At 50.1% G+C, this 11,331-nt stretch overlaps 1 protein-coding gene across 3 annotated transcripts in view; it reads right to left on the bottom strand.

Moving 5' to 3' along the window:
* Positions 1-11,331, bottom strand: part of LAMA5 (laminin subunit alpha 5) — an 85,286-nt gene that overhangs the window by 37,715 nt on the left and 36,240 nt on the right. For all 3 annotated transcript variants that reach the window (XM_030233299.2, XM_050982103.1, XM_050982104.1), the window contains exons 4-11: positions 9,573-9,691; positions 8,624-8,794; positions 8,081-8,178; positions 3,232-3,347; positions 1,857-1,975; positions 978-1,068; positions 705-839; positions 240-302 (exon numbers count right to left, since the gene is read on the bottom strand). In XM_030233299.2, coding sequence (XP_030089159.2) covers positions 240-302; positions 705-839; positions 978-1,068; positions 1,857-1,975; positions 3,232-3,347; positions 8,081-8,178; positions 8,624-8,794; positions 9,573-9,691 — 912 coding nt within the window. The remainder of the gene's footprint in view (positions 1-239; positions 303-704; positions 840-977; positions 1,069-1,856; positions 1,976-3,231; positions 3,348-8,080; positions 8,179-8,623; positions 8,795-9,572; positions 9,692-11,331) is intronic.

The raw sequence follows: 11,331 nt of genomic DNA, 5'->3' as shown, positions 1-11,331 counted from the left end.
GACCCCAGAAAAAAAATCACACTGTCACTCCAGCCTAGAGCTTCTACATCTGTAAAAAGGGGATCATAAAACTTCCTTTCCCTCCAGCTCAGCTGCTGGTTGTACTCTCTTAAAACCACTCAGGGCTGCCCCATACAACAAATGTGCCCAGTAAGCTGAAGACCTGATCTTGCATTGGATGGGAGGTATAACAGAAATGACAGCATTGCCAAAGCATCAAGGAAAATTGCACTGCTTACTTATTATCTGTCCTGCAGGAAGCACTTGTTCTCCAGTACTGTTGTGAGAGAAAGCTGGAATGGCTGTGCAGAGAAAGACACAATGGACATGTCAGCACACACACTCAGAGAAATCCTGATGGAATATCAGGGACTTGACAGTCCCAAAGCCGAACAGGCTGCACAAAAATGTGGAACATGGAACAAAGCACAGATGTCCCACTAAACATCAAACCATTAAAGCTCTTTTTAGCCTGTCTTTCACAAGAAAGTGGGAGATAAAACTCCAGCCAAATGGGAAGCTTCTGTTAACTCTGTGTTCGGAGCAGCTCAGCTCTGCTGCAGCTCCCACCCAAGCCAAATGTGGACCTGAAAGAATTACTCCTGGTACAGGAGTGTCACGTGGCATGGGGAAAGGACACGCCAAGAGCCAGAAGTGGAGCTGCTGGCCCTTCCCAGAGCTCCCAGCTGTGCAGCCCCACTCACGGTAGCAGTGGGGGAAGTTGAGGTAGCCCTCGGCACAGGCCTGGCAGTGCTCCCCGGTGTAGTTGGGTTTGCAGTAGCAGCGCCCGGTCAGGTCCTCGCAGGTGCCATCGGTGAAGTCAGACTCACAGTTACAGCCTGCAGAGAGGGACAAGTGTCACTGAGTGAGGCTCAGACTGCCTACAGCAGCAAAACCTCCCAGCCCAAGCCTCCAGAGTGCCCTGCCCAGTGTCACCCAGGCCAGCAGGATGTCACTGCAGAGCAGTTCACACTCACGGTAGCAAATGTAAGGAGAGTCGATGGGGTGGTCGGGGGATCGGTAGTAGCCAGGGATGCACCTCTCACAATTAATGCCAGTGGTGTGGTGCTGAAAGACAGTGGGTTGGAGAGGCATCAGCTCCTCTGCCTGCAGGATTCACATTCATCTGCCAGATTTACTAACAGCTCCAGGTTACAGAGGAAGCAGCTCAGGAGCAGCAGCACACCGAAGACCCAAATCTGCTCAAAATTCCACATAAACCAACTTGGGAACAAAGCACTTCCTGCCAACTGTATCCTCCCATAAACACAGTGTGAGTTTCAGGTTCATATCTGACCTTGAGCCCATTCCACTTCTTTCAGATGGCAAAATGTCCTGACCATTTTGTGCTTGAAGGATGGGAGCAACCTGTTTCCTCCCAGCAAGGAAGCACAGCCAGAAGTTTCATGCCAGTGCATGAATTAACCGAGTCACAGTCACCGTCACCTTGGGAAGGGAAGAGCTACTTTCCACTTTCACAGAGACTGAAGACTGGCATTTTGGTGGGCAGAGAGACATCCAGGGAGCTGCCAGAGCACTGTGAACTAGGTAGAGATTACACAATGTAATCTCTACAGCAGCAATCTGTCCCTCCCAATTCTGGTGTCTCAGCAAACTAAAGCTTTAGGAGGAAGTGGTACTACCAGGGTACTAACAGCTAGAAACCCAAGTGCTGTTCTCATTACTGGTACACACTTTTAATCCACAGCAAAGAGACTCAATTTCCAGGCAGAGACCTAATTTAGATAATAGGGTGGCTTGGTAGAGAGGTCCCAGGAGGCTGAACTCCAGGCTGACAGCAGAAACAAACACAAACATTTACAACAGCCTTTTCCAGAGAAGCTCTTCAGGCCTACCTGGCAGTCAATACAAACACCTCCCCCTTCAAACTTGTCCTCACGACTCCTGCTGGCTTTGTGTCGATCCACCTCCGGGTCGTAGTAGCAGTCATAGGCATGGCCATTGCAATTGCAGGCTGGAACACAAAGAGAGGGGAGCTAAACCACCCGTCCTCGGAGCTCCTTCAGTCAGCAACTGCATCTCAAGATGTCAACTCTCCCTCCTGGGTCTGATGGGTTGCTTTTCCATGAGGAAAGATGCCTGAATGCATCTGGGGGATTACATGATGTCCCAAGCTCTCTGAAGTCTTTCAGTTTAAAAGCACAGAAGCAGCAACTCCTTCACAAAGTCTGGAGAGTGCAGCGGGCACAAAATCACAAGTAAAGTATGTGCAGGCGTGTATGGACGAGACAGAAAAATCACCACACCGTGGGGCCTCGACTAGCCTGGTTTGGAGAGCAACATTCCTGCCTCTTTTAGCCCACCCTGGATGGAGGTGAGCTGTAAAACCCAGCACCAGGTGAGGGGGCTTTAGAAACTCCCAGGATTTAAGATCCGCTGCCACCCCGTGTTTCTAAGACACCGTGTGGTGCAGCTCTGTGCTCTGCGCTCCCAGTGCAGCAGAAATTCCACTGTCGGCACTGACCAAAGGTTTCTCCAGACACACAAAGATGTCCTGAATGTAAACACACCCAAACCTAATTCATCTTGCAGACAGAATTGAGCAACAAGACTCGCCTGCACGAACCCTTGGACACACTGGAGGAACTAGAAGGCAAGCAGAGCCAAAGTCCCACACGGACCTCAGAGACCTCCCTGTGTGAGCCTCACCTGAGCAGCAACACCTGCTGTGCAGAGTCCTCCCTGCTGTGTCACTGCCCCCAGCTCACCCAGTCCCACTCAGCACCAGCCCCAGCAGTGCAGTGAGCAGCTGCTCTGCAGCAGGGCACGGGGCAGTGCCTGACAGAAGGGAAAGCCCAGCCCTGTCACCATCATATTTTCTGAAAAATCCCTTCGCCAGGATTTCTTCTCCTGGGAAGCTGAGAAGCCTCAGAGAAAAATGAAAACAGTAACTATCTGATTGCTTCTCCTGTGTTTTGCTGCTTTGGAATGTGGTCTGGAGATTGTTAATCCAACAGGTGGTTGTTTGATTGGTTTTATGTGAATTGTTTCTACTAAATGACCAATCACAACCAACTGTGTCATGACTCTGGAAGAGAGAGTCACGAGTTTTCATTATCAGTCTTGTTAAGCCTTCTGTCTGTATCCTTTCTCTATTCTTTAACATAATATAAGATAAAATAATAAATTAGCCTTCTAAGAACACGGAGTCAGAGTCACTCATCTCTCCCCTGTTGGGGCTGTCTGCAAACGGGCCCCAGCCCCACTCACGCTGGCACTCGTTGGCGCTGTCGGCGGTGGCAGGCTTCCAGGGGAACTGGTGGTAGCCAGGGCAGCAGCGGTCACAGGAGCCACCACAGGTGTTGTGCTGGCAGTCACACTGCAGCCTGCAAGGACAGGAACAGGGCACACACAAGGTTTGGATGGTGACAGGGATGAGTGGGATAGAGAGCTGCTGTGTGACCCTGCTGTGTATCGCTGTCGCTGATCTGGTACATGAACAAGTGGTATCCCAATATATATTCTAATCCAATAATCTAGAAAAGAGGCTTCCAAGGCATTTTTTTTCCCAACTTTTTAAGTGATTAATTTTTTTTCAGAGACAAACTTTGCTATTCCAGCTGCATTCTCTCCCTTTCTTCTCCTCCACAATCATTCTTTTTCTTCACAGGGAGATAAGGATAAGAGAAAAATCTGCCACTGCCTAGCCAGCTCTGCAGAGAATAAAATGTGAAATCGTTGGAGCTGAAGCTGATTATCTGAGAGAGTGCAGGAACACAAAGATGTCCCCACCACTGTGCAGGGGCAGCATGAAAGGAAAAAATGACAGCCCAGAGCTTGGAGAGGGATGGGGCCACACAGGTGCTGTCTGTTCCTCCAGGCACACCTGTGCTGCAGGGAGGAGGGCATGAAATTTGAATTAAGGATTTCAGTAGATGCTGGCCCCATGCTCCCTGTGCACTGCACTCTTGCTTTCCAGGCAGGGCTGTGCTGGGTAAAGGAATCTCGACAGGCACCCGATGGATCTCGTCCCTGCCCCACTCCAGGGTGATTCATTAACGTCAGTGACATCAGCCCCAAAGCCTCCACTTAGCACAGGGCCATTCCCATCCAACACAAATGCTTTCTGTTGTATTAGACTTATGGATAATACAGCATGTTCCAGCTTTTATCTGTGCAATTACTCATTTCCCCTCAGGGCCAACCTGCCACTCCCATCTCTCCCTCCTCCAATGCTTTTCCATTCAAAAGCAGTGTGTTTAAAAATAAATGTAATTCTTTTAAAACGTTAGAAACAAAAGGAGCAGTTATTCAGGGTGAAGTGTAGGAGTGCAGACAGTCTGCACTGAGCTGAGTGCCACAGCTTCCACCTACATGTAATTTTAAGATGTGGGACCTGTCTATGTACAGTGAATTGCCAGATAGAGGCAGCAGCACAAGTGACCAAGTGACCTCATTTTAATGAAAATAATGGGATGATCTGAAAGTCTGGGGGAATGCAAGCAGGATCCACACTCAGCATGTTTGCTTCAGGCAGAGGGGTTGAGAGGCAGAAGGTGCCAGTGGTGCTCCCAGCCCTTCCCTTGCAGATGCCACGGGACACTGGGCTGCAGTCACTTCTCCAGCACTCACCATGCCCCATCCCTGCCACATTCACAGGCTGGGCAGTACCTGGCAGAGTCCAGGCATGAAACTGAACCCCTGGCTGGAGCTTAAGTGGCAAGAAAAAGCCCTGAAACATCCACTAGGAACTTTGTTCTTCAAGTGTTTTGCAGACCCACGGGGGAGTCTCAATGAGAGGCAAACCTTGGCCGTGTCCCCGGAATGCAACCACCCACAGACCTCTCACCTGGCTGACCAGCACTCAGCACTGTCAAGGAAACTAAATTTTATTGTTTTTTCCACAGCAGCAGCTGGAGATCAAGATTAAGATCCAGATACATGCGTGTGGAGAAAGATGGTCACTGAGTCAGGGAACTTACAAACCTGCTGAGCAGTGTTAATCTCCCTGACTGGAGGACGTGGCTCCAGCCACACACCCCAGGCTCCTTTAGGCTCAAGATGTTTGAAAAGAACTGGTTCAGTTCCCAGAATGCAAGAAGATGGCACTGCATGAGTAAAGATGCTGATTTCAGAGGGAGAAGGAGGTATTTATTTAGTCTCTGCTGTCCAGAGTTGGTGATGACCTCTGAGAGAGCTCAGCTATTACAGCTTCACTGCACCTTGTGCCGAGTCTGTGCTGCTAATGAATTACAGACAAATGTGCATAAACCACAATATTTACATGTTTCATTGACTGAGTATATACAAGGGAGAAGAGGGAGCGGCTGTGTCCACACAGCACATATTTGCTGGTCATCCTCTGTAAGAAATGAAACCGCAGTACTCCTGCTGGAATTGGTGCTCAACAGCACAGACTAAACAGTTTCCAGTGAGCAGCTGTGGCAGAACTGTGAGCAGCACAAACACTACAGCATCTGGATTTGGCTGGGACATCTGAGGAGCACAATCAAGGGAAAAAAAAAAACCCTTCTTTTGTTTCTGCCTGTACTGAGAAAAAAAACCTGCAAAAAATGACTGACAGATGGCACAGATCTGCTGGCACACACGGTGCTTTGCCTTCCAAATGGGAAAGGGGAAGCTGAAGTTCAGGATGCAGCAGTGGGACAGCATCCCTTATCTGTAGATGTGCTTCTGACCAGCCAGGCTGCTGCTGTCTTGGTGGTTACCTCTAGCATCAGGCACAGAAGGAGCCTGGCTGTCTCCTCTCCTGCTTGTGCCATCTGTGGCAGGGCAGTGAAGCCACAGAAACAGCTGCTCTTACCAGGCAGATGCAGAACCCTTGTAGGGCTCTCCTGAGCTCACTCAGGCTGTCAGCACACAACTCCTGTCTGGGCTCTCCAAGCCAGGTTCCTGATGATTCTGATCTCCCTGCTCCAAGGGATTGCCAGGAGAAAGGGTTGTGGCTCGTGTTCACCTTTAGGCAGGAGAACATTCCTGCCCTCTGCTTCACTCAGCCCATTCCAACTCAGGGCAAAGAGAGAAAGCTGTGAGAAGTGCAGGGAGCCTTGAGGAGGCTGTACCTGCCCACAGGTCCCTGCAAACAGGGCTCACATGTGCTACCAGCTCAACAGAGCTGGACGTGCAGCCTCTGTAGCTTGGCACTTCACACAAACTTTCCAAAGTTGCACAAATGTTATCACTGATGGCCAGGAAGGCAGCTCATGGACATGCTTCATCACGTCCTGAAGTCTTTGCCAAGATTTCTAGCTCACCTCACCCCTATCAAAGTGCTCGTCCTGCCTCTCTGAGCAACAGGCACAAGAAACATGGGGACGTGCAGAAGAGAGAAGTTAAAATTAATAGCAGAGACCTTCCCCTAGGCTGAGATTGTGGGATTTTTAATAGGGCCAGGCCAATCCACATCCCTTTATCTGCATTTCCTTGCCCAGCTGCTGTCACACACCAGATTCTGAAGAGGCAGGACATGTGCAGGGGGCACACCACACAGATCCCTGAAGACATGTGGAGTTTCTGGTAGCTGGGCCTGTGTCTCAAGGGGTCAGTGTGTCTGAGCCCCAGCTGATGAGGCATTACAGACATCCCCAAGCTGGCTCTGTGCTGTGTCAGGGCAGGAGGGCTGGGATCCTGCCCAGCAGTGCCCACTCCAATGGGAGGGCTGGACACAGCTGCTCCCACAGCCTGGAAAATGGCAGCATTTCATCAATTACTCATTTTCTCAACTGAAAGGATCAGATTTCTGCTGACTTGCCTGTGCTCCTGGGCTTGCGAAAGGGTACAGCAATGCCATGAGAAGATCTTTTATCCAGCACTTTTTCCTGCTGTATCCCAAAGGACTTACAGCTGTTATGTTCTGACTGTACAAAGTACACAAGTAGGAAATGTTTCCTCCCTCAGGCCAGCGTGATCTGCCCTGGGTGAAATGCAACAGCTGCTTACCAACATGTGCTGCAACATCAGACAACAGGCTGGGGCCAAGAGTGAGGATGCCAAATGCATCCAAAATGAGAGCAGAGGAGAGGAATTTCGGGAGACAGAGATGGTTGCAAGCAGAAGTGGCACTGAACAAGAATATCTGACATATCTCTCCTTGTTCAACCTTCCCTCCCTTCTTGGAGAGCCCCAAGCCATTGATACACCCAAGAAAGGTCCTGGCATTTCCATGTTAAAGTATCTTGTCCCCATGAAATCTTTTATCCCAGCACACAGGTGCACTTTGCATCCAGCAACACCAATGTCTAAAAAACAAGAACTGTACATTCAAATATTTCTGAACTTCCTTTAGTCAGACAGTTTGGCACACTCAGACAGGCTTGCTTACCAATACATCTTTGTTTTAATACTTAACAGCTTTAATCTTGGCTGGGACTCACTGGAATTTTATTTTAGATGATCCAAAAGTTCTACATGATCCTGATGAGAAAGAAATTCAAGCTCCCCTCATCCAGCTGAATCTACCCACCCCTTTCATAAAGGCAACATTCAAGCTGCAGACAGATGGCTAAAAGCAACACTTCCGTGGTCTGAAGCAGCTCTTTGGCATTCCAAGTTGCCAAGGCAGATGGGAAGTTCCATTAGCCAAAATATAACTTCTTTACACACTCTTCTTCTTTTGCAAAGAGTTGTTCAGATATGTATACAACCAATCTACGGTTCTTATGAGCAGAATGGGAAGCAGCCTCTGGTTTCATGGGAGACCATCTACTTATGAGAGCACTGCCCCAGTGCTTAAGAAGCCACATGGGAAGCAAGAGACTCCTCTGCTCAAGATCAGAAATGATCCCAGGACTCTGATGGGAAACCTCTCTGCTCTACATCAGTATCCCTCCTTCTCATTCTCACACTCTGCTCCAGTGGGATGGCAAAGTTGTGGACAGGGAAACTTGACCAGAGAGCTGATCTGGCTGAAAAACAGTCTGACAAAAAGTGTGATTTTTGCTACTTTGTCTGGAGCAGTTTCTACTTTTTTCTCAAGGCAGAGGCACAGGCAGAAGTTACGGCACCATCACAAGCTCAGAACAGGACACGACTAACACCTTTCATCCTTAGAACAGCAGCTCAAATGCTTTCCCACAGGGCAGGGATTTGCAGAAGGTACCTGTAAGGGTCACTGGGGTCTTTGGCATCGCAGACGTCGGCGTGGCCGTGGCACACGCAGCGCCCTCCAATGCTGATATCCTTGATGCTGTAGTAGTACTGCAAACCACATGAAAAGTTGGCCATTACTATTTTTACAAACCAGATTCATTCAAGATTCAAACCATTCTACTCCAGATTCAGCAGGACTTTACCCAGTAGAACGATGTGCTGGGCTATTTCCCTTACAGTGACGTTGCAGGCTGCAGTATCTGCCTGTGGTAAGATCCACCACCTCCAAGAGAGCCCATTAGCTATGAGTGGAGGCTCCCAGCACGGCCAGAAAGCCACAAGTGACACCAAGAGAGGTTTCCCAGTTCCACATTGTTGGTGTCTTCTCCAGCTGCAGCCACAGCAGCATCTGCTGCAGGTGCCTTCAGCTTTAGGGGGTGCAAGACAGAGAAAATCCCCACAGGCAACACCCAGGGTGTCCCCTCCCAGAGGTGGCTGGCACAGCCCTCCATCAGATCAACCTCACCAGCACGAGTATCAAGGCCTGCCTTACCCTCCTGGTGACCGTGGGGTCCCTCAGAGCTTTGCCCATCAGGTGGCCCAGCAGAGTGTTGGTCTGCAGGAAGCGCAGGCGGATGTTGGTGGCTTTGGTGAAATTCCGCAGCAGAGGGGAGTAGGAGAAGTTCATGGCTCCTGGGCGCCCGTTCACCAGAGAGACAACAATCTGTGCATGGCAGGAGGGAAAAGGCCAGGTTGGACTTCCACTGCTCCAGAGGAAGCTGTATCTGCTCATGGCAGCGAGTTGGAACTGGGTGGTTCCACCCCACACCATTCTGTGAACGTGTGAGAACAAATCTGTGTAACCCTCTGGGCTGGGAGGAAATCAACTGAAATAGGGGTCTCCTTGAGCCAGGTTTCATAAGCTCTTGGAGATCTATTTCACACCCAAAATAGCTCAGCTACCTTAGAAGGCATAAAATCAGCAGGATGGCTTCTGTGGCAGTGTTGGAAACAGAAAAGTTTTATTAAAAGGCACAATAACAAAACTCTTTACAGAGAAAAACTGAACCAGGTGCAAGAGGTTCTTGCTCCTAGTAAAACACCTCACAAAAGCCAGTAATTTCTTTGTTCTCTTCTTTTCTAGTAAATTGCTCAGGTGAGACTTTTTGGCTTCTGTCCAATTGGCTATCCTTAAGTTTGAGGTGAAGTCCCCCAAGTCCTATAAGGTGTCTTTTTCGCTAATTGAGGAAAGAAACTTCTGGGCTTTTTTCCTTTTTAAGGAGACAAGATAGCTTTGTCACTCCATCAACAAGGAGCACATCCCTACAATCAATCCCTCCTCAGATGAATGGATCAGCTCTCTGTCAATCTTATTTGGTTGAAGTGGATACTTACAAGTGGTATCCCAAAATTGATATGGAGCCCATTAACAGGAGTGCCAACAGCCCCTGAGTAACCCTGGACACTCCAGGGCATGGAAGCAGGCACGTTTCCAGGCTCACCTCCCCATTTTCCAAAGGCACGATCCGGGAGTACTCCGTGGTGCAGATGGCGTGGTCATCCCTGGTGATACGGTCCACAGTGTGCTGGCCAAACTTCTCAATGCAGTCCCTCCTGGAAGCTGTTCATCAGCCAGAGATGAGAGCAGTAAGAGAAAATGAACAATTCCCAGCCCTCTCCATGGATTTTCCCACGCTGACCACAGGAGAGATGGGTGTGCAATCTCTGTTAAGCATTTACCACATAGAGATTGCTTTGTGTCATTAACTCTGTCATGGTTCCACATCCTCCACTAAGGGAGGGTGTCACTCTCACAGTAACAGGCAGGAAACTCCCCAGATCACCTCCCTGCAGTAAATGAGGAAGGTCAGGATAGCCACTGCACCTACTGCCACTGCCTGCAGAGACACCCACCCCTCAACTTTGGCATTAAGCTCACAGCTTAACCAGCCTGAAATCTTCCTCTGGTCTCAATCTGCTGCCTGGCTGGCAGTGGATTTGCAACACTGCTTCCACTGAACTGCAGAAGGGCTCTTGGCTGCCAGGGCTCTGCTCCTGGTGTGGGAGCTGCACCATCATTTCACATGGCTCCTAAACCTGGGTCAGCCCTGAAGGCAGCACAGAACCCACAGCAGAAGCAGCCACGGTCACTGCTGGGACATCTCCCCCCAGGCAGGTGGACAAGCAGACATCCTGCAAGCCATTGCTCTGCCTCTCCCAAATACTGCAGGTCCCCTCCTCACACCTCACTCTGAACTCTGCTCTTAAAGCACTGCCACAAACCAGGAATGCCAAAGCCACACAGAAGCACTCCTTGGGGACAGCAAACCAGGGCTCCTGCCACTAAGTGGCAATGCAAGGCTGGATCAAGTCAGGGAGCAGGCGTCACCAGGCAGCCACTCTGCTGGCTTGGTGACCTGCTTTGGGGACACTGAATGCCAACACTGTCCTTGCAGCTACAGGAATGGCCTGGCTTCCCAGTATGACTGCTCCTGCAAGTCCAGCACCCCTGTCCCCAGACGTGTGACATCCCTGTGCTGGCAGAGCCAGCCAAACCACTGCTGGGGCAGCTCAGGGCCTGACTGTGCAGGGTGGTGAGCACCTGCATCTACCCATGCAGAAACCTGCTGCTCTCAGGGACTGTTCCCTCAGGAAGAACCTGGACAGAGGCTGCTGCTCCTTCCCACTCCCTTTTCACCTGTGCCAGGAGCTAACAGCAGAGTGCTGAAGTGAATGTCACTGCAGTGCTCCTGAGGGTGCTTCCAAGGGGAGAAAAAGGAAGAAAAGGCAGCCAACGCAATCTCCTGGTCCTGCCAGAGCTGCTCAGCTCACACAGGAAACTGAAGGGAAAATGTTAACCCAGTTGATAGGAATAATCTTCCAAAATCTGTCTCAATGTGCCTCCAGAAGGCAGGTCCCCCACTCCATGTGCTGCATGGGTAGGCTGAGCCAGGCAGAAGGAACAGCAGAGGTGGAGCAGAGAATTTCTGCTTCCCTGCCTTCACCTCTGGCTTGCACCCACCCACACCTTGTCTCCAGAAAGTGGCCTTGCTCTGGGAAACACTGTTTTGGCAACAGCAAGAGCTCAGTTGCATCCACAGGAAGATGTGGAAATATTTAACATCAGGTCTCTGGCCGCCAAGGTTTGCTTCACCAGGTGCTTTTTTAAAGGCAATTTATTTTTAAAGCCCCAGGCAAGGAACCTGTCACCACTGGCTGGAGATGATTGATTTCCAGAGCACTGCCAGGGCTGCATGCAGA

The sequence above is a fragment of the Serinus canaria genome, chromosome 20, assembly GCF_022539315.1.
Source record: "Serinus canaria isolate serCan28SL12 chromosome 20, serCan2020, whole genome shotgun sequence".
Lineage (NCBI taxonomy): Eukaryota > Metazoa > Chordata > Aves > Passeriformes > Fringillidae > Serinus > Serinus canaria.
This window is presented reverse-complemented; position numbering and strand designations above follow the sequence as displayed.